Source organism: Zingiber officinale, chromosome 11B, assembly GCF_018446385.1.
Source record: "Zingiber officinale cultivar Zhangliang chromosome 11B, Zo_v1.1, whole genome shotgun sequence".
Classification (NCBI taxonomy): Eukaryota; Viridiplantae; Streptophyta; class Magnoliopsida; order Zingiberales; family Zingiberaceae; genus Zingiber; species Zingiber officinale.
Window position 1 is genome coordinate 84,873,105 of NC_056007.1, and position 23,090 is coordinate 84,896,194.

Sequence of the window (23,090 nt, forward strand, 5' to 3'; positions counted from 1 at the left end):
ACTAGCTAGTGTCACACTCGCGAGACGTTAGGGTGGTACAAGTTCCGAATAAGTCTCTTTAAAGAATATCTAGGTTGTCTTCTCGGGATGTGTTGTGAAATAATTTGATTTGGTTGGTTGAGCGAGCAATTAATTAATGGTGGGCTGCATTGATTTGATTGGACATTAATTGTCCTGCCTAGAGCATAATTTGCTGATGAACAGCCTTGTAGCTGTCTGCTATATTTATATGTGTACGTATATCGAGAACGATGTACTATGATTATGCAGTTCTTAACTTAATTAATTAACTATATTTTGACATACATCGGTGCGCCTCATGTTAAGCCATAATATTATATTAAGCTTCAGATATACTTACACTCTCAATCAAACATGCTTATTCAGCAAAAATAATATGGAAGAATTGAATTGAATTGAATGGAATGGAATAAATACTGTGACTGAGATCTTGATCGTTGATTAATCTTATAATTAGAATTAATTGTATTCTTTAATTCCCACACCGAACAAGCAATATTCCTGCACACGCCAATGGGGCGTATTCTACGTAGTATGTTCATGTTTTTGTCGTCTTTCCATGTTGCAGGCAATGCGTCGGCAGTTCCACATCCAGTGCGAATCTCTGGTCGGTGGTGGGCCATGCTTCCTTTGACCAAAATCCTTGCCCTTCAGTTTTTTAATTCATTATTTTTTTTATATATAAATGAATGTATTGTGAACTAATTAACGAAAGGACTGAAGGAATATACAAAGAAGGAGTGATTTGTTTAATGTGTATAAATAATATATGCACTAGTTTGTTGTCAGAGGAGAGAATAATCGGTGAGGATGGCGAAGAGATTTCTCGGGAGACTAGAGAATCGCTTTGGGGTTTGAATTATATTTGCTACTCCTCATCCCACAATAACGTGATGCTGCCTTTTCGTTATCTATCTCTTTCGTTCTTTCTTTCTTTTTTTCTCGCAATTCACAATCGATTGATTAATTAATTAATTAATTAGCAGTGTAGAGGGAGAGGGAGATGGAGATGTGAGCTGCCCACATGGTGAACCCGTCTCCTGTCCTCTTAAAGCAGCAGCACGCCTGGTCCTGATGGCAGCAATGGCAGCCAGAGATATACATCTCCGTGCATCTCTCATGGTGGTCTCGCCTACCAGTCCCATTAACCCCACATCATCCGTCCGTCTTGTCGCTTTCCTTCTCCCCATTCATTTTTTTCATCAAAAAAATGAACAATTCCATCCCGTTAATTCGAACAGCTAGCTAGCTGCTTGGCCATCTGTGAATCGATTACGCAAAGGACAAAATTTCAAAGCCAAAGTTAAAGGAAAAAAGTGAATTCAAGAAGAAGAAGCAGCAGCAGCAACAGCAGGAGGTGGAGAAGAAGGAGAAGAAGGAGCGGTATGCAGTTGCAGGCAGGTGCGCAGTAGTGGCAACGATTCTTCTCCTTTCTCTCTCGCTGACTCCAATTTCTGCTACTTCTCCTCGGGATTCCTCCCCTCTCTCTGCTACCTTTTCCCACTACTTATACGCTCCATTTCCTTCCCTTCCTACTGCTCCAACTGTACTGCGGTGGCAGAGGAAGGGTCTGGAGAAGGGCAGAGGGAGGATGGGGAGGGACGGAGGAGAGAGGTTGAGCATGTGTTCGTCTTCTCCTTCTTCTCCAGGGAAGAAGTGGCCACAGGTAGATTAGGTTTGGTACTGTTTTTTGCACCAATAAGCCACATGATGTGGCAGATGAGCCCTGTTCTTTCTCTCTCAGTCCATCGCTGTCTCTGTCACATCAGTCAATAATTCTGCGTGCTTGTTTTGTTGGCTAGCTCTTGTCACGGAACCTCCCCCTGCTTCCATTCTCATCATTCACCTTCTCAACCCTAACAGTATCCCTGATCCATCCCCCCCTCTCTCTCTCTATCTCTATCTCTCTCTTCTGCGCCTCCCTTGATTTCCTCGATTTCAATTTCTGTGCAGATGAAAGACGCACTCCTTGTTGCTCCAGCAAACAACTACAAAGGTACAACCGCTACCGCCACCCTCAGCTCTGACACGCACTATAATAATAATAATAAGGTAAGGGATCAGTCGATGGTGGAGAAGGCGTCGCCGGCGATGGCGAAGGTCGAGGCGCTGCGGTGCCCCCGGTGCGACTCCGCCAACACCAAGTTCTGCTACTACAACAACTACAGCCTCGCGCAGCCTCGGCACTTCTGCAAAGCCTGCAAGCGCTACTGGACCCGCGGCGGCACCCTCCGCAACGTCCCTGTCGGTGGCGGGTGCCGGAAAAACAAACGCGTCGTCAAGAAACCCGCCGCCGCTGCCGTCGGAAACCCCTCTCGCCCTCTTATAAGCCCGCCGCCGGATCGTCATCGAATAATTCATACTAATTCTCTTCCGGCGGACGCTGGGAGACCAGGGGCTGCCGCCGCCGCGCTCTACGCGCACCACGCCCTGCAGCAGATGGCCTCCGCTGCCTCGTTGCCGCTAGTCTTTGACGGCCTCGCCGACCCGTCCTATGATCTGCTGCCGCATCTCGGCCTCGGAGTGCTCTCCTCCAACCAAGATCTCGGCTTTCAGCACCTGCCGCCGGTGAATTCCATCCTGAGCGACGACAATCTACTGATTGGGCCCTCTATGCTTCCCTCTCCATCACTCTTTCCGTCGAGCATCAAGCATCCGATGAAGCAATTAGAGGATCAATTCGACCAGTCTTTGCTCCCATTCGACACGAGTGCTGATCAATTGGAGGCCTCCGCACTGACCAACGGAGGCATCAACGGGATGATGAAGGAAGTCAAACTAGAATCGTCGCAGAGCAACAATATGATGACTGGCAACAGCTTCTCGCAGAATTGGCAGAACTCCATTGCCCCCTCCCATGTCAATCCCCTGGATAACTTCCTTCCGACACCTTCAGTTTCCATGTACTGGAATTCAACCACCGCTGCTGCCGGCGGCGGCATTAGTTGGTCGGATTTCAACACAAACTGCAGTTCCTCCATTGCTCCTCTTATCTAATTCCTTGTTAGCATCATCCCTCAACTTAAAGTAAGATCATTGGCTTCTTCATCTTCTTCAGTTTTCATAAATTAAGATAATTACTGGCTTGCATTGCATCGATCGATCTACTCCCAATAGCCAGAGGAATTAACAAGTATACTCGGATCGGATAGATCCTGACGGTTCGCAAGGAAATTAAGGTCTCATCATCAAGCCCCTTGTGTTTTTAAATCATCGTGGCACCAAACAAGACTGGTTTAATTTGCCCCCAGAAGAACATCGACAATCTCACTGCTGGAAATTTAATAAGAAGATGATCAGCTGCAGTTCTTAATTGCATGTATGTATATATATAGCAGGGATTATGATCTACTGGTGTGGTTGGTTTTAAAATTCTTCATCAGTTCATATCAATATCTAATAATAGTTGATCTGCTGAAGAGACATGCCATTTAACAAATGATATTATTTGTTTTTTCACTTTCATTTCTTTGAAGTGCTTGCAGGAATTAAGGACTTGGTATAATTTTCCTCGAGTTGGTGTGGGACTAGTAGTGTTTCCTTGTTTTTGTTCATATTTTTCTTTTCTGTACTGTATTAATTGATACATTAATGAACTTGTTTGCTTTGCTCTCAAGATTATTACATTGTTGTTCATAGCCATTCAAGTGCCTTCAATTTCATGCGGTGTGTGGAGAATTCTTGCTTGAAGATTGCAATATAATTTAGTTGCTTTAATTCACTGCCTTTTCATCAGTTTGTCTCATTTCTCTCAGTTGAATAGTTAGGAGGGAAACCGAAAAATTAAAGCACTGGGCCGGCATGGCTTGTGTCTCCTCCATGCAGAAGGTGATAGTAAAAATGGCAGACATGTGTATCAACTTTTCTTCAGCGTTTGTTTGTCTTTAATTATTCATGGAAAACTCTTTATGGTCTTAAGGTAGCTTAGAAGAGTTCCAATCTCTAATGAGCCAAACAAAAAGATAGATACTTTTTCCTCACGTAACTTAGTAATTGGAACTATGCAGGTTGGTTTTGACTACAATAGTACTCTCTTTCTCTCTCTCCTTGACCATGTTTTCTTAATGCAAAAGCAAATGTATGTAGGATAAGAATTGAGAAATATAATTAATCCAAAATTTTGAGTTGACTAGGTTTTTTTCTTCTTTGATTTGTGAGTGTGTGTGTGAGCGCTAAGGTAAACTTGAAATAATTAAAGAGTGGTGTTCCAGACTTTTATGCTGTGGTATTTCATGACTGAAGACAAATGAAAAGCAAAAGGTTGATTCATTAGTACTGTGTCATGCAATTTTCTTCAGTTTCTTTTTTTTTTTAAAGTCAATTTGCCATCAGTTTTTGTTGTTCTTGTTGTTTAACTCTAAAGAATAGATGTCCTCAAAATGCACAAAAGATTCTAGGAATGAACACTACCTAATGTGCTTTTTTATGATAGACTTGACTGAATGATACATATAGACAATATATATGTGTGTGTGTGGATAGGACACATAACGTTTTTCCTTGTTAGCTAAGCTTTTGGCATGAATTTAAAACCCTCAGTTGTTCCTCAATGACATTTTTCTTCTACTGTTTTCTGGTTATTGAAGCTTAGGCTATCTCTTTTTAAATAGTTTTCTTTGAAAAGTAGCAAAAGACTCTCATACACTTTGTTCCCCATCTCCTCAAATATATTATCTAGTCAAGGAAAGATTAGATTATTATTAAGTCATTTATGTAAAAAACATTCAAATCAATTAAATGTTCTTTGTAACTTTCACTAATCATTTTAATTATTTTATCTATAAAATATATGTTTTCTTTGGATTGTATATACAATTCAACTTTTTTTTGGTCAAGGGAAGGCCCTTGTTGCAGCTCAACTTTTTTTCCCCCTTTTAATTTATCATTGATGGAGGATACAATTGATTGCTAGTCTTAGATGTTATTATTCCTTTTATTTTATTGTTTCTAATAATTCTACATTTATATGTTGTTATTCTCATCCCTAGTATATATATTTTTTATATGTGGCACTTAAGAGTGATCTACTCAACATGTTGATCCATTCCATAAACTATGGTTGTTTGCTTCAATAATCAGTGATCTTTTGTTCCTTTCAACTTGAATGAATAAATTAAATATTTAAATTATCATTATATGAATTTAAATTTCTAGCATTCAAATAACAAACTGAAATGGCTTCTAGCATATCATTATATGAATTTAAATTTCTCACACCTTGGCATAAAGTTTTTCAAACTTAATTATAATTTAGAACTAAACCGAACAATTATTGGTTCTGGCATCTCAAGACTAGTTTCCCAATTTTCTCATGACAGTTCTAGCTCCTTTATCCTAGTGAAATAAAAGACTTCTTTATTTCTTTAATCTGAAACAGTTTCAGATGCTAGAACAATATGTGAACTGCAAAAGAAAAACTTTTCTAAATTAAAGGAAGCTTCTGTTTTTTTCCCTTCTTCTTCTTCTTGATTTTGTTATTTTTTTTCTTCATTATTTGGAGCATGAAACACAGAGATATTGGAGCAGCTTTAGTGGCACCTGCCATTTTGTATCGCCAGTGGATGGTGCATCAGCTGCATGCGATATGATTGCAACGCAGGCCACTGTTGCATGGGAAAAGATACCATGGGCAGCTTTGCACATAGCAGCATATGCATGCACTACAGGAGATCTGCCACTTCAATCCCACTTGAATTACAACCATTCATAATTAATCTTATAAATCCATAATATCACAAAGAAAAACAAAAAAAGATACACATTGATTAGTAAATAGTTAGGATCAGTATTGGTGCCTGCCTTGTTATCAAAGGCTTCAATGTACTTTGTATGTAGCTCAATTCAATTCAGTAATAATGAATTCTGAGTGGGCTATGGGTTTCAGTTATATTATTTTTTTCTAGGTGATCAGAAACATTGTTTTAAATAAGAAAAGCATGGAAACGTACGTAATGTCCACCGAGAAGATAACCACACTTTAAATAAGAAAAGCATAAGCACATATATATATATAATCATAATCCCCGACAAAGATATCCTTCTGCTGCAAGTAATGTTGGTCGAGCTGTAGTCTTCAAGTAGCATGTCAGAATAATGCATCACTAACCACTCATTCGCCCACCTAATCCAACACTAATTGCAATTATATTAAAGTAACAAGAAGAGCGATCGATCATTCAGATTCAGGATTAGAAAAATGCTCAAATCAATCTGTAAAATAGTTTCATCCAAGAATCAAATAGTTTGGTGGAATAGCTCGAGCACCAAGTCAATTAATTAACTGACAAAAGTTCTGCGATCTCAGAGAGGAGAAGAAAAACTGAAAACTTCTCCAGCAGGTTCCAAATCCATGTGACCACAACAACAGCAGGAAAGAAATCATCAACGCCTGCAATATCTATGACAAGAAGCAGCAGATTATTTTGGGATCTATATAATTTATAAAAACATGACAAGAAGTTTTTCCTCTCTCTCTATATCTCTGATCGACTGACTATTTCTGTCCATAGAACAACAAAAGGATTCAAGGACTCCATTGGATTAGGCTTTAATTAGGTGATGAACCTATTGAGAAACACATGATCAAGTCTACTGCATGAGTTATGGAGGCGGAGGTTGGGGAATGGAGCTTGCCATGTTGAAGACCATGTTGTTGTTTGATTGATGTCTGATCTGGTGTCGATCTGCTGTAGCAGCAGGAGTTGTTGCGTTGCCTTGCTGCTGCTGCTGCTGTTGTAGTTGTTGGAACAAGAGCAAGTTTTGGTGCTGCATCGTTAGGGACAACCGGGGTTGTTGCACCAACCGCTGGAGGCTGATCCCGCCCAAGGAGTTGAGCCCTGGCGCCGCCGGCATCGGTGCCCGGGGGAATTCCCCCGGGAGGATGCCGCCAGGAATTTGAAAAGCAGAGAGATCGTCTCCGGCGAGGCCAGCAGCACTCCCTCCGCTACCACCGTTGTAGAAGAATGGCACCGGCGTAGGCAGGGGAGCACCAACCACGCCGGCCGCCGCGGCTATTGCCGGAGCAGCATGCAGCATCTGCGGTTGTCCGGAAAGTTTGAACACTGCGGCCGGAGAAGAAGGCGACGGAGAGAGCTTTCTGTTCCTTCGGGGGTTCTTCTTGGAGCTGCTGCCTCCCTCGGGGACATTGCGGAGGGTGCCACCGTGCGTCCAGTGGCGCTTGCAGGTCCGGCAGTAGTACCTCGGCTGCGAGGTGTTGTAGTTGTTGTAGTAGCAGAATTTGGTGTCGTCGGACGCGCACCTCGCGCACGGCACACGCGGAGGTGGCGCCGCCGCCGCCGCCGCCTGATGCGACCGCTGCCGCTTCTGCTGCTGCTGCTCCTCCATCGATCGATTTCGATGCTCTGGAAAAAGAATGGAGATTTGTTCGACTACTTGTAGAGGAAGACCGGAACAGGATCCAATTAATGCAGATATGAATGGATAGGTTTGAGAGGGGAGATTAATATTCAACGCGCCACTAAATCACCGAGCTTGGAACGCGATTCACTGCACGAAGCCTCATACTCAAAAACTATATCGGGAATTTGATTCGCACGTGGATGAATAAACCAGCAAATCTCTTCTTAGATATCAATATATTCTCTCTATGCGTGCATTTGAAAATTAATTTACAAGGATGAATTGATAATCAGTAGATGAGTAATAAGCAAGAGAAGAGAGGGAGGAGGAGGAAGAAGGGGGAAAAAGTTTGGGATGAGAGGAAAAGGTCAGGAGGAAGGCATGCATGCATGAAGCTGTTAGGAATTAAAGGTGATAAGGGAAGCAGTTGTGGTATTGTTGTGGATTGGGTCGGAGTCCCCCTCAGCCTCAGGGCTTGGCTTGATCAGTAATGCTAATAATGGTTGAAAAGGGACAAAAGCCAGTAAGATGTAGATATATAGAAGAAAGAGAAGGGGACTGTGAAGGGGAAGGGGATGGAGGTGCGCGTGAACGGGTTGAGGGGAGGGAAGCTGCTGTCAGAATTGTGTAAGACTCTGCCGCTGCAGCGGCAGCTGCGGCCTGCAGCGCAGAGGTGAGAGGCTGTGCAATGTCCTTGGAGCGCACACTTCGCTTCCATAGCAGGAAATGTAAATTCTTTTTGGAAAAAGATACTTATAATTTAATTATGGCTAAATAGATTTTTTATTAAAAGATAATGTATTATGGGTAAATGAATACTTTATGACAAATAATATATATATATATATATATATATATATATATATATATATATATATATATATATACCAGAGTCGGTCCTTGTTATTTAAAGGCCCTGGGCGAAACTATTAATGATGCCCCAATTTTATCCTTCCATCAACCTAAATTACAATTAATTTAATCTATAAAATTTTATTTCTAGAAATGGAATAAAGAATCAAGATTTTTTATCTTAGGACGTTTTTTTTTAACTAACTAGGACCTGTCATTACTTGAAAAAGTGAAAAAACCTAACCTTCTAGTAAAATTTATTACAAGACACTAACTGCTTTACTTACACTAAGTTCAAAAGAAAAGCAAACCAACTCTATTTGCTTTACAAATATCAAATATAAAGAAACCATTAAGCACCTATTTACAAATCCAAAATCATCATGGTCTAATCATCAAGAAAATTCTGCACAAACGTACCAAAATCAGATCAGCATTGAACTCCTCAAATCTCTTCATCATTTGGAAGCAACATTGGAATCACCATATTGGCATATTCTATACACTACTCCATTCAACAAGATATCAGAATATACAACCAAGAATTAAAAACACCTAGGAAAAGATTCAGGAAAGGTCTGATCCATGAAAAAATTGCTATACATAAACATACTACAAAAACCTTCAAAAATTCGTGCTGCTCGACCTTCATCAGAAACCATAACACAAAACTCCAACAAAGTCTCACAATCAGAAGTCCTCCCATGCCACATCATAAAATCAAAACAATCACAATATGTCACAGAATAACAAAAACCTATAGCAAATTCAAACACAACTCTACCACCCTCCATTCTTACACCACTTCCTCAAATTCTAACCGAGATAAACAAAGCCACACAAAACAATAAAAACTATAATGGCAATCTTAAAATCCATGCCTTCAAAAGCTAGACTTGCACACATGAGGTTTCATATAAAATATCCATATCAGAAAATCCATATCAACAATCAGAAACTCATATCAGAACAAAGCCATCAAACTTCAGAAACCCATATCAGAGAAACCAATCTTCATGAAACATCACATATCTATATTTCTAATAACATCACATTTCAACAAAATAAAAGTTGTCTTCATGTCCAGCACCTCTCCTTGAGAAATTTCACAATAATGCAAACAATAACTACATATGGCACAAAAGCTCTAAAACGGCACAAACAGTGCATTCACATAAACTCATCCAAATTCCAAAGCTCGCCATCAATTATTATCCCTTTGCACCTGACAGAAAGCCACCCAATTGCAAAAATTTCTTGGACTATTATTTTTTTTATTTACGCATAAAAAAAGGAACAAAAGAGATCATTGTGGGAGCATAAGCCCTATCTTTAATCCGAAGTCGTACAGTTTGATTGAAAGAGAAGAGATCAAAACAGAAGAGCAAATATGATGACCTTAGAGTCTGCAGAAGTGTGAAATAATGAGGCAATCCAGCATTACAGCCGCACAGAGGGCGCCTTAGGGCCCATAGTCGTCGCAGCGAGGGCGCGGCGAGGAGAGCTTTGGAGAGGAGAATTGTGAGGGCACTTCGGCGAGGAGAATCGCAAGGGCTTCAGCGAGGAGAATCGCGAGGGCACTTCGGCGAGGAGAATCGCAAGGGCTTCGGTGAGGAGAATCGCGAGGGCACTTCAGTGAGGAGAACTGGTGCTTCGGCGAGGAGAATCGCGAGGGCACTTCAGTGAGGAGAACTGGTGCTTCGGCGAGGAGAATCGCGAGGGCACTTCAGTGAGGAGAACTGGTGCTTCGGCGAGGAGAATCGTGGGCACTTTAGCGAGGAGAATCGTGGGTGCTCCGTGAGGGCTCCAGCGAAGTCGACGAGGGCTTCGGCAAGAAAAAGTTGATTTTATATATATATATATATATATATATATATATATATATAGATCTTAACTTATTGAAAATGGGCCCCTGATTATTTATGGGCCCTGGGCAGGAGCCCTGGTAGCCCTGGCCCAGGGCCGGCTCTGATATATACACACATAGGAAATACCTATGATTTGATGCGACGGAGATGAGCTAGAGGTTGACGTGGAATGCATGACAGAGGAAACACATTAACTCGTGAATTAAAGCGTCGTATATCCTCTCTCCCGAAAAACTCTCTAGCTGCGATCTCCGCCGCACCTCTCTCTCTCTCGCCTCACTGCAGATCTCTCTCTCTCTCTCTCGCCTCTCTCCTTTCAACCCACGTCAGCCATCTTCTCTCTCCTCGCGCCTGGGTTCCTCACCGTCATGAAGCCTCACAGGCGCCCTTCCCTCTTAATTGATCGGATGCCGGTGGGAACGAGTAGATCTCTCTCACAGCGAGCTTTCTCAAGCCGCTACCTCCCTCTCTCGGTCACCTCTCTCGCCTTAGTTCCTCGTCGCGAAGCAGTTCCTCGCTATAGATCTCTCTCGCATGGTACTTTGTTTAATTTGATTCTGCGTTCAACGATTAAGCTTGTTTCCCTTTATTTGGGTTTCGAAGACTAATGGTTGTTCAAGGGTTTTGATTTTAAAATCTTGCATTCATTGTTATCCTCTGTTTCGCAACGCTTTGTCGCACTCTAAATAAAGATTTCGCTATGCAATGATGAATTGACATTACAATCGATTCTGCAAACACCGTGTTTGTTTCCGCCGATAAAGATGTGGATTTCAAAGCCTTTGTTCTTGGTTGTTTAACTCAAATTTGATTAGCTTAAGATTCCAATCAATATGTTGATATTCTATATGCATTTTCTTGTTTACTTATTAACAACGGTATAGTCTTTCTATTGGATCGTGAAAGCGCTAGAGGGGGGAGGGAGGGGGGGTGGGTGAATAGCGATCGAAAATTCAAAGCGAGTACGCAGAGGAAAAAAAAATGAAATTCACAACGCTAACAAGAACTAGTTTTACTTGGTTTGGAGTTTTCGTCAACTCCTATTCTAAGGTCTACACTCGTTGAGTGCTTTCATTGGGTAATTACTAATAGTTCGCAAACAGGATTACAATAGTAAGTACATGAACTATTAAAATGAAATGAAAATACCGATAACAATAAAAAGAACTTGAGCCGCAGGTTGTCGGAGAGGCTTCGCAATGTCATAGGAGTATAGCGTAACAGAGCAGTTGTAGAAAGCAGTTGTTGTTTTGATGCTCCGTGGAGGCCTTCTTTTATAGACATGCTCTGGGCGCCCGGATCCCTTCCAGGCGCCCAAACCGTGACGTAGGTCCGGCCAATCAGCGCACTCTAAATCTGTGATGGGATAATTTTTGCCTTCCAGGCGCCCGAACCACCATTTTCCAGAAATTTCTTCTCCTGCAAGAAAATGTTAGTCCGAGGCAAAATAAACGTTAAACTACCCTGCAAAACAGAAGTTAACACAATTTATAATCAAACAGAGTAGTAATTAGATTCCGTCTCCTCGAGATCGGAATCTAGTCACGATCTCAATTTAGATTTTCGAAATGGTTCTAAGTTGGATTGACGCCTAAATTCCCTAACTGGGAATGCGTCCTCACAAAGTCACTCTCTTCCAGTGACTTATCTTAACTTACCTACAAGACGTCCGGTCAGCCCATTGACCTGTCTGGACTTCATGTCAGCTATCAGGTCAGCTCGTCGACCTAGCTGGACTTTCCTGCAACACTGAGTTAGCACAATAGATAAAATAGTATAGTAAAACAGTGTTAACAGAATTCAAGATTCGCTGGTCTGGTCGACTGCTGTCACATATAGCCTAGGTTTACCTCCCTAAGGTTGCCTAGCTTCACTCATTAGGACTTCCATTGACTGGCTTCATTCACCAAGACTTACTCCACCTAGCTTCACTCACTAGGGTCCAACTTCACTCACTGGGACTTCCACCACCTATCTTCACTCACTAGGGCCTGACTTCACTCACCGGGACTTCCACCACCTAGCTTCACTCACTAGGGCCAAACTTCACTCACGAGAACTTTCACTACCTAACTTCACTCACTAGGGTTTGGCTTCACTCACCAGAACTTCTACTTTGCTTAACTTTTGGTTAGGACTTACCTTTGCTAGTTCTCTAGTCCTGACTAGACTTCTTTCTCCTAAACATCAAGTTTTGTTTGGGTCAACCCTTAGTCAAATTGACCAAATTTAAGTATATATATTGTCAAACATCGAAATCCTAGAGGTCGATTGCACCAACACTTTCATCATCGTTAATTAATATGGAAAAATAACTACCAAATTATTTTCTTATTTACTTATTAACTACCAAGTTAATTAATATAGAAAAAATTGTTTTAATTTCCATCATAATTATCAATTTAGAATTCGTTTCTGCTGACAATCTATTGATTCATTATAGTTATAATAGTTATACTTTACTTGACTACTTTATCTTCTAAATAGTAATAATGTTTTCAGATAAAGTTTAGAGCTATTTCTAGTTGTTTAGAGCTATTTTTAGTTTGTTGGCCTAACTATTGAATTCATGTCGTTCTCTTTCTATTTCCAATCGATATTGAATTAACAACAACAATGACACAACTAAGCCTTTTCCAATCAGAAAATCTTGACTAATCTATTTAGTTTTTATGGATTTTATTCTATTATTCTGCTTTATAAAAATGTTAAAGTTTAGTGTCTCTGTCAAGTTAATTGGAACACTTGTTGTTGTTGGATCGATATGCACATGTGAGAAGGGGGTGAATCATGTGCTTTTTTAAAGAACTTGTTTTCTCGTTTTAAAATCAGAGTGTACCTAGCGGAAAGTAAATAAGAAAGTAAACAAAACACCAGAAAACATGAACGGTTTTTACTTGGTTTGGGGCCTTCGGCGACTTCTACTCCAAGACTCAGGTCCCGCGGACCTATCAATGGGTAATCCACTAAAAACCTTTTCCAATACCTCCGAAAGAGATAATCGAGTACAAGAGAGATTAGGTCAAGTGCAACACACTACACTTGTCCTTTTGTAGTAATTAAGCAAAAAAAAAATGTTACCAACACTTAAGGATTGAAATAAGAGCACTTGTGTTGATGTCGGTCTGCTGTGTTAGAGTGCATACTAAAAGCCTAGTTTTTTGTATAAAATATTCATTTAGAAATAAATAATCACATTGGTCAAAGGGCCGGCAAGAGGGGAGTGGTGAATTGCCTAAAACAAAAAAAGATACCCTCCTCGTTCTTTCAACTCTTAAAGTGCAACAAAAATAAATAAAAGAAAATAATAGAACTTAAGAAGACTCAGGGTTTGACTTGATTACAACCTAGGTAGTTGTTAATCTAAGATAATTGCAAGAGCTCAGTAAGAATCTCCTTCTCTGAAGGCGGAGAAGTCTTTTACACACTATGAAAGCTTAATCGTTGCTAGGAATTGAGTACAAAAGTTGATAATTAATTTCCTAGCTCCATAGCCCTATTTATAGGGTCTGGAAACTTTATCTTCGGCTTGAGGGCGCCTCCCATAAGCATGGAGGGTGCCCCCAGCGTGGCATTTAGATAAAGTTTTATCCAAATGTGAAACAGTCACTTTGACTGGGTTGAGGGCGCCCTTAACGCCATGGAGGGCGCCCTCAACGCCGTGGAGGGTGCTCTCAATTCCATGGAGGGCGCCCTCAATGCTGCAGCATATAAATAGCTCTAGCTTCTTTTTCCTTTTCTTATTCCTAAGCTCTGATCGCTTGGGTGATTGCAGCTAATTGAAATAGGGCTTACCCGAATCCAATTTCTGACCTTCTCCTTGAGTAGGCTTCCACTCTGACTTCTCGTCCCTCGAGCATCATGTATGTCCTTCTCGTCCATCGGTGTACTCTTCTGCAGCTCTTTTCGTCCCTCGGACGCACCAAGCCCGTCAGCTCCCTTCCCGTGCCGTCCTTCTCGCCAGCTGCGTCTTCCGCTCGACTTCCTGTGCTCCTAAGCTCCTGTATACTTAGACACAGAGATCAAAAATAAAATAGGACATAACCTAACTTGGTTGATCACATCAAAACAACCACGGGGTCTAACAATCTCTCCCTTTTTTATGTGCATCAACCCAAGTTCAAGTTAGGGTAAAAAACAAGCAAGTAATTTAAAGAAATTACAGAACTAACATCATTTCAAGCATAAAGTTTGCAAAAAAGAAATTGCAACAAAATTGATTTTAGAAAAAAAAAACTTTTAATTTTAACTCCCCCTAAACTTGTATATATTTCTCCCCCTTTGATCACATGAAAAAATAAGATACTAAAAAAAACAACGTACAAAGAAAAAATTTTGAGAGAAAAAAATTTTCAAGTTGCAAATTTTCAAATTTTCCAAGTTAAACAAAATTTGAAACAATTTCCAAGTTAAGACTTGAAACGTTTAAATAGTTGACAAGTATTTAAAAGCATTATCTTAATTGCTTGTCAGTTGTTAATTAAACATTTAATTCGATAATCGACTTCCAGGCTATGGCGAGGCACTAGGTCTTCTTGGTTATTGGATCATCAACCACTTCTAGACAAAAGCCTTTTAAGAAATTTAAATATTTAACTTTTTCTGAAAGCCTTTAATAAAAACATGTTTTAATTTAAACAAGATTTTGGAACCCAATATAGGTTCCTTCCTATTGGGTTAATCAAAAACTTACGAGGTATATATTCTTTGGAAATTTTTCTAAGTTGACCTTGATGATGTCTAATATACGAATTTAACTTACCATAAATTCTAATTTTTTATTTTTGAATGTTATTTAAGCATGCATGGTCATTTTTCAATTTTTTTATTTCTATTTTTTATTTTCTAATTTTAGATTATCATAAAATTGTAGAGAACATGCTTTTACTAAATTCAATTTTAATTCAACATTTTCCTTTTCTAGTTTAACTAGATCTTTAGCAAGACTTTTAATAAATTTAAAGGACTGTTTGGGAGATAGAGCACGTACCTCACTTACTTCAATTTTTGATGCTCCCCCTTCATCGCTACTTTCTTCTTCTGATGATCCTCTCCCTTCATCTATACTCATTTCTGAGCAGGTCGCATCTTCATCTTGGTGAATTACTGTTAGAGAAAGTTTGGTGTAGACTTCGACTTCAGATTCGGAGAATGATGATTCATCCCATGTGGCCTTCAGACTCTTGTGTTTAGAGGATGTCGGTCTTTGAGACTTTTCTTTCTCCTTGTCCATTTTTCTTTAATTTTGGGCAGTCATCCTTGATATGCTCTTCCTCGTTGCAATTGTAGCATCGGACCTTCTTTTTATTTCAATAATCTCTCTTTGTCTGCGATTAAAACTTATTAGACCAAACAAATTTATTGAGTTTACTTACCAGAAGATCTACTTCGTTTTCATCAACTGATTCATCAGAGTTTAAATCGTTGGTCCTTGCCTTTAGGGCAACGTTCTAACTTGGTCCTTTTCTTTGTCCTATGCACCGAGATTCGTGTAATTCGAAAGTAGAAAAAAGACTTTCTAAAGTACTTACCTCGAGATCCTTGGATATATAGTAGGAATCTACTATAGTTGTCCATTCGGATGTTCTTGGGAGCACATTTAATGCATACCTTTGTACGTCTCGATTCGTTACCTTTTCTCCGAAGTTTGTTAGTCCGGTGATCAACTCCTTGATTCTTTCGTGTAATTGTGCTACTGACTCTCCTTCTTCCAACCGGAGGTTCGTCAGTTGATTCCGGAGCACGTCCCGTCTCACAAGCTTTGTTTTGGAAGTCCCTTCGTGTAACTCCAAGAACTTTTCCAAATGCTCCTTCACGGAGTTGTAATTTCTGATCCGATTTACTTCTTGAGGTGGCAGCACACTAAGCAGGTGGAACTCGGCTAGTCCGTTCGCTACGAAGTCTGCTTGCTCCTTCTTGGTCCAGTGATACTCTTCTTTTTCTTCTTCATGGGGATTTTTGGGAGCTACAAAATCATATTTAATTATTAATAATATTTCAAAACCGGTTTTGAAAAATACCTCCATTCGTTTCTTTCACGACGCAAAATCTCCCTTGAATTTTAGTGGAAAGATTGTCGGTCCGGCCATCGTCTTGATCTTGTTGCTTCAGACGGCGGTCAGTCCTTCTGAGGCGGTTGGGCTCTGATACCACTTGTTGATACAGCGGACCGACAAGAGGGGAGGGGTGAATTGCCTGAAATAGAAAAAAATACCCTCCTCGTTCTTTCAACTCTTAAAGTGCAACATAAATAAATAAAAGAAAACAATAGAACTTAAGAAGACTCAGGGTTTGACTTGGTTACAACCTAGGTGGTTGTTAATCCAAGGCGGTTGCAAGAGCTCAGTAAGAATCTCCTTCTCTGAAGGCGGAGAAGCCTTTTACACACTATGAAAGCTTAATCGTTGCTAGGAATTAAGTACAAGAGTTGATGATTAATTTCCTAGCTCCAGGGCCCTTTTTATAGGGCCTGGAAACTCTATCTTCGGCTTGAAGGCGCCTCCATAAGCATGGACGGTGCCTCCAACGTGGCATTTGGATAACGTTTTATCCAAATGCGAAACGATCATTTTGACTGGGTTGAGGGTGCCCTCAATGCCATGGAGGGTGCCCTCAATTTTCAAAACTAAGCACTAAAATTATCCAAATTCTTTACTAAGTTCTTTTCAAAAAACAGTTTCTCAAAGCTAAGTACTTAAGTTAAGCTTTTATGAAAATCCTTTTAAAGTTAAGCAAAGTTTTTACCTTTAAGTGTTTGTCAAAATTAGCTTTTGTTGAAAATGAGTTATGTATTTTCAAAACAATTTCAAATTGAGCTAAGTGTTTTTCAAAGTAATGATTTTCAAAATACTAAATTTTGCTAAGTTTTTGTTAGAAACTACTTAGTGTTTTCAAGGCATTTCCTAACTTATGCAAAATAATTCTTTTTGAAACACTAAGACACTAAATAAATGGCTACTCTTCAGGGGGAGCTTAAACTAATTATTCTTTTCTCTTCTTGATATTCTTTTTGATTTATGTCAAAGGGGGAGAGAAAAGTCAAAGTTAAAGAATAGTTAAAGAAATTAACAATTAAGAATTTAAACATAAAGAGCAGCGTAAGTTTCAAATTGTCATACATTCATGTTTAAATTTCTTAATAATTTTTTCATACTTTTACTTAACTTTGAACTGTGTTGCCATAATTAAAAAGGGGGAGATTGTTGGTGCAGGAAGCATCCGACGATCGAACCGATGTTTTGATTATGTCAAAGGGTTCAAGTTAAGTTATTTTGTTATCTAATGAGCTTAAACAAGTGTGCAGGAAAGTCCTAACTGCGGTTAGGCAGGTGGAAAATCCTAAGGGGCGGTAACCTTAGGTCCTAGGGGGTGGTAACCCTAGGTGGAGGAAAACCCTAAGGGGCGAAAACCTTAAGTCCTAGGGGGTGGTACCCCTAGGTGGAGAAAAACCCTAGGGGGCGGTAACCCTAGGTCCTAAGGGGTGGTAACCCTAGGCGGAAAGTCCAGTCGGTCTGAAGGACCAGACTGACATCAGGTAAATCTCTTGAGTGGAGTAGGTGAGGACGCATTCCCCGTAGAGGGAACAGTAGACGTCGGGTCGACCTAGGGTTTCCGGTTGGAAGCCCGAAGTCAGATTCGGTCAGTCCGATGACTGACAATTTTATTTATCGTATTATCTTTTTTGTGTTCTAACTCTGTTTTGCAGGTAACTAACAGTTTTATGCAGGGTTAGAACTGACCAGGATCGGTCGACCAAACCTTGGGATCGGTCGACCGAACCTCCAAGCTACCAGATCAGATCTCCAGAAGTTGGACCAGGCTCGACCAGGGATCGGTCGACCGAACCTGGGATAGGTGTCGACTGGATCAAGCCGAGGTGTGCGGGTCAGAGGAGACTGATCGGTCGACCGAACCTTGGGATCGGTCGACCGAACCCAGGGATAAAGTTTGACCAGATCGAAGCGGAGCGACGGATGGACGGATGGACGGATCAGATGCGGTGGAGGTCATCTGATCGGTCGACCGAACGTGGGGATCAGTTGACCGATCCGCTTCGGGTCAAAGCTGATCCCGAGACTTGGGGATCTGGATCTGACCTTGCAGAGCTATAAAAGGAGGCCTCGAGGTGCAGCTCAGATCATCGAATTCCGAACGAGAAAACTGAGCTCTTCTGTGTACTGCTGCTAACGCCTCAACAACGCTCTGCTACTCCAACGAATCAACTCCAAAGTTCACTATTCTTCTTGTTCGTTGGTATAGTTTCTTTATTGCACTAATTGTACTCCAATTTGTAATCTTTCCGATATTATAGTTGTTGCCCACCGAAAGCGGTCAAGGACCGCGGGCCTTCGAGTAGGAGTCGCTATAGGCTCCGAACGAAGTAAAACACTTGCGTCTCTGTGTGTTTGCTTTAACTTTCCGCTGCATTTCAACTCTGTATTTAAATCGCGAAAAATAGCCACGAGTGCTATTCACCCCCCCTCTAGCGCTTTCGATCCATCAATTGGTATCAGAGCGGGGTCGTTTTGAATCGGTGCAACCACCATTCAAAACAAATTTTTCGTGGTATTTTCAGATTTTTTCGGAGTCAATTAGAATTTGGCTTTATAGCTATATTCTAATTCTTTTCTCGAATCGGTTTTTTGCTCGAGGTTGGTGCAACACCACCCGAGTTTGTGATCTATTTTTTTTTCATACCGCACTACTAATCCAGGACCAAATCCTGGGATTTTCTTGTTGTTTATTTGTTTTATATAGTAGATCTAAATGGCCCTTCAAGAAGGCTACAGTACAGCCCGTCCCCCTCTATTCACCGGAGACGACTTCGGGTACTGGAAGGGTCGGATGGAGGCATATTGTTGGTGCGGGTAGCACTAACGGTCTAACCCAGGTTTTGATGAATGACAAATAGGTTAAGTTAGTTGTGTTGTTGACTGACACTTTGATCAAGTGTGCAGGAAAAGTCCAGCTAGGTCGACGGGCTGACCGGATAGCTGGCGAGAAGTCCAAGCGGGTCGACGGGCTGACCGGACGCTTGGTGAGAAGTCCAGCTAGGTCGACGGGCTGACCTGATAGCTGGCGAGAAGTCCAAGCGGGTCGACGGGCTGACCGGACGCTTGGCGAGAAGTCCAGACGGGTCGACGGGCTGACCGGACGTCTGGCAGGTAAGTGAGGTAAGTCACTGGAGGGGAGTGACTGTGAGGACGCGTTCCCGGGAAGGGGACATTAGGCGTCGATCCGGCTTAGATCCATTTCGGATGTCTAAGTCGAGATCGTGACTAGATTCCGGTCTCGGAAAGACGGAATCTAAGTCATACTCTCTTTATCTATCTGTTGAACTTTAACTGTGCTAACCATTTGTTTTACAGGATATATATTTGCCTCGGACTAACCTTGTTTTGCAGGAAATAGGAGTCTTTCTGGAACAAGGTGGTCCGGGCGCCCGGAAGGCGAATTTTATCCAAACACATCGTCGCTACGTGGAGCATCTTGATTTGAGCAGTTACGTCACACTCCAGGCGCCCGGAAGGGATCCAGGCGCCCGGAACAGCATATAAAAGAAGCCCCAGACAGGAGCTTCAGAATCAACTTTGACTGAGAACTCTTCTGCTGATCTTGCTGCTCGACGTTCAAGTGCGACGTCAACAACGCTCCGACAAAAGTGCTCTTCCGGTTTTTGCTTAATTTTCTCTTTGTCGGTATTGCATTATTATTACTAGCATCTCCTGTACTTTTTCTGTAATCATATTTCGACTTGCTAGTGATTGCCCAACGAAAGTGGTCAAGGACCACGGGCCTTCGAGTAGGAGTCGTCACAGGCTCCGAACGAAGTAAAAATATTTGTGTCTACTTTATCTTTTTCCGCTGCGCTTAAACTCTTGTTTTGCGAATCGATATTCACCCCCCCTCTATCGAATCTAACGGTCCTACAAGTGGTATCAGAGCAGGTACCGCTCTGATTTGGTGCAACCACCAAACAGACTGGGGGTGAAATTTTTTTTAATATTATTATCTTTTTGGAAGATATTTTTTTTACATTTAAAATCTAAATTGGTGCAACACCAACTTAGAGTTTCTGTTTCTCCCGCACTGCTAATCTAAGACGAAGTCTTGGGATATTTTTCCAGTTAATTTCTTGTGTGTAGGTTATGATGTCTCAACAAGAAGGCTTCAGCACAGTACGTCCTCCTCTATTCAACGGGGATGACTTTTCGTACTGGAAGAGGAGAATGGAGGTCTACATGAAGACAGACTACGACCAATGGATGAGCGTCACAAGGGCTTACAAAATTCCAGTGGACAACTCCGGGAACATACTAGATCCTGAAGACTGGACAAATGATGTGAAGAAAAAGACATCAATTGAAAACAAAGCCATCAATACTCTACACTGCGGACTAACACGAGAAGAACTGAACCGGGTCGGACCGCATCAAAACGCTAAGGAGCTTTGGGATAAACTGATCGAGCTGCACGAAGGAACAAGCGACGCGAAGGTAACAAAGAGAGATTTGCTGTTAAATAGAATTTTTAATATAAAAATGCAGGAAGGAGAAACGGCAAGTCAGCTTCACGCGAGGGTCAAAGATATCCTCAACGGTCTCCACGCGATAGGCCACCAAATTGAGAACCGAGACTTAATCAGGTACGCGTTAAATGATTTTCCGCGAAACAATTTGTGGGCATCAATCGTAGATGCCTACAAAATTTCAAAAAATTTATCTAAATTAAAATTGGATGAACTCTTTTGTGAATTAGAACTTCATGAGCAAACTAACGCCGGGGTCGAGAAAGGTGGCTTTATTTGCAGGTTCCTCTAAAGAAAAGAAGAACAAGCCCGAATCCGAAGAAGATTCCGATCAAGACTCTGAAGACGAAGAACACCTGGTGAACCTAGTAAGGAAAATGTTCACTAGGAAAAAGAGAAGCTTCAGCAAACAGGATCTTCAGAAGATCAGTTCGCCAGCCGACTCAAGAAATGTCACATGCTTCGGATGTAACAAAAAGGGGCACTACAAGAACGAATGCCCAAGATTGAAACTTGACAAACCAAAGTCAACAAATAAGAAAGCCCTCAAAGCAACATGGGATGATTCCTCCTCAGACGAATCGGAAGGAGAAAGGCAAAAGCACCAAAGCCACCTCGCACTGATGGCCCGCGAAGCCGAAACTGAAAATGAGTCAGAAGATGAAGACGGGTCTGAACCCGAAACAAGCCATGAGTCCGTACTCGTTTCCGAAGGCCCGAATGAGGTATACTCTAATTTAAACAAAATTTTTTTTAGAATTATTTCCTGTTTAAATAGCAAATTAACTAAATTAGAAAATGAAAACAACTTACTTCTTGAGGAAAATCAAAACCTCAAGGAACAATTAAAAAATTCAAATCCAACTCAAGATCTAACACTTGAGGAGGAGAATTTATCATTAAAAAATGAAATAAACAATTTAAATGAGATGTTAGAAAAATTCACAACAAGATCAAAAAATTTAGATTTAATTCTAAATAACCAAAAGGCATGCTACAATAAAACCGGACTTGGATATAAGTCAAACTCAAACAAAACCTTTAAATCATTATTAACCCAACACAAAGCAACTAAACAAGCTTGGGTCCCGAAAGCGTGCTTAACCACGCAAGTAGGACTTAATCAATTCTATATACCTAAAGATAAAATACATTATATAAACTTGAATAAATCAGATCAAAAACTAAAATATAATTCTAAATTAAAACCAAAATTCAAAATTCAACAAAATTTAGATTATCACCAAGTTGATTATAACTATAAAAAGAATCGATACAAACCTAAAACCAAAATTTAAATTAATGGCCAATAATTCAGGGGGAGGCTCCAGAATAGCTGGCACCTCCAAAACTAACTTACCCGACAGGGTAACCCAAACTAATAAACCCGGCAGGGCAATTAGAATTAGAGACCAAGTTTAAACTTGAATCATGGTATTGGTGAAATTTTTGGATGATAGTACGTTAGGGAAACTTGGGCATCGCATGTCTAGAAAGATATGGTTTCGATCTGGTGCATTTGGCCAAGTGGAACTGACCGAAGCTACCCTTAAACGAATCCTAACCAGTTAGACCAAGATTTAGTACTAAGTTCCGTGGATAGGACTATTCGGAAAACCTCGAAAGGTTTGTTACTTCTAATGATGTCTTTGTGACTCACCAAGCTTAGAAGTTTATCCGAAGAATGCCTATTTGTGGAAACCAAAGCTAAGTTTGAATCTAACACAAGTTAAAACAAAACTCTGTAATCAAACTAATTTCATCTCACAAAATCATAGGATTCCCTGATTGATAATACAGATCGGGTGAGATGAATAAGGCTTAAATTTTAATTTTAAAAGTTCTTTTAAACTTAAAAATTAATTTCAAAATTTTAATTTTAAACTTAAAAATTAATTTCAAAATTTTAATTTTAAACTTAAAAATTAATTTCAAAATTTTAATTTTAAACTTAAAAATTAATTTCAAAATTTTAATTTTAAATTCAAAAATTAATATTAATTTTAAACTTAAAAATTAATTTCAAAATTTTAATTTTAAACTTAAAAATTAATTTCAAAATTTTAATTTTAAACTCAAAAATTAATATTAATTTTAAACTTAAAAATTATTGTCAAAATTTTAATTTTAAACTTAAAAATTATTTTCAAAATTTTAATTCTAAACTTAAAAATTATTTTCAAAATTTTAATTTTAAACTTAAAAATTAATTTCAAATTTTTCTTAAAAATTATTTTCAAAATTTTAATTTTAAACTTAAAAATTAATTTCAAAATTTTAATTTTAAACTCAAAAATTAATATTAATTTTAAACTTAAAAATTAATTTCAAAATTTTAATTTTAAACTTAAAAATTAATTTCAAAATTTTAATTTTAAACTCAAAAATTAATATTAATTTTAAACTTAAAAATTATTGTCAAAATTTTAATTTTAAACTTAAAAATTATTTTCAAAATTTTA

General features: G+C 39.9%; 2 protein-coding genes across 5 annotated transcripts; one reads left to right on the forward strand and one right to left on the reverse strand.

Annotated features, from left to right (window-relative positions):
* The first annotated feature begins 765 nt into the window (after window positions 1–765).
* LOC122034420 (dof zinc finger protein DOF3.5-like) lies at window positions 766–3,657 on the forward strand. 4 transcript variants are annotated; one of them, XM_042593668.1, is made up of 4 exons: window positions 766–911; window positions 1,008–1,182; window positions 1,263–1,687; window positions 1,975–3,657. In XM_042593668.1, the coding sequence occupies exons 3-4, from the start codon at window positions 1,613–1,615 to the stop codon at window positions 3,016–3,018; spliced, it is 1,119 nt and encodes a 372-aa protein (XP_042449602.1). In that variant the 5' UTR covers window positions 766–911; window positions 1,008–1,182; window positions 1,263–1,612; the 3' UTR covers window positions 3,019–3,657. The 4 variants fall into 4 exon arrangements, with proteins under 4 accessions (XP_042449602.1, XP_042449603.1, XP_042449600.1 ...); XM_042593669.1 differs by having other exon boundaries at window positions 1,008–1,143; XM_042593666.1 differs by having other exon boundaries at window positions 1,008–1,687.
* A 2,964-nt stretch (window positions 3,658–6,621) lies between these two features.
* LOC122034121 (dof zinc finger protein DOF4.5-like) lies at window positions 6,622–7,365 on the reverse strand. Its single transcript, XM_042593247.1, has one exon. The coding sequence runs from the start codon at window positions 7,363–7,365 to the stop codon at window positions 6,622–6,624; it is 744 nt and encodes a 247-aa protein (XP_042449181.1).
* Between the last annotated feature and the right edge of the window lie 15,725 nt (window positions 7,366–23,090).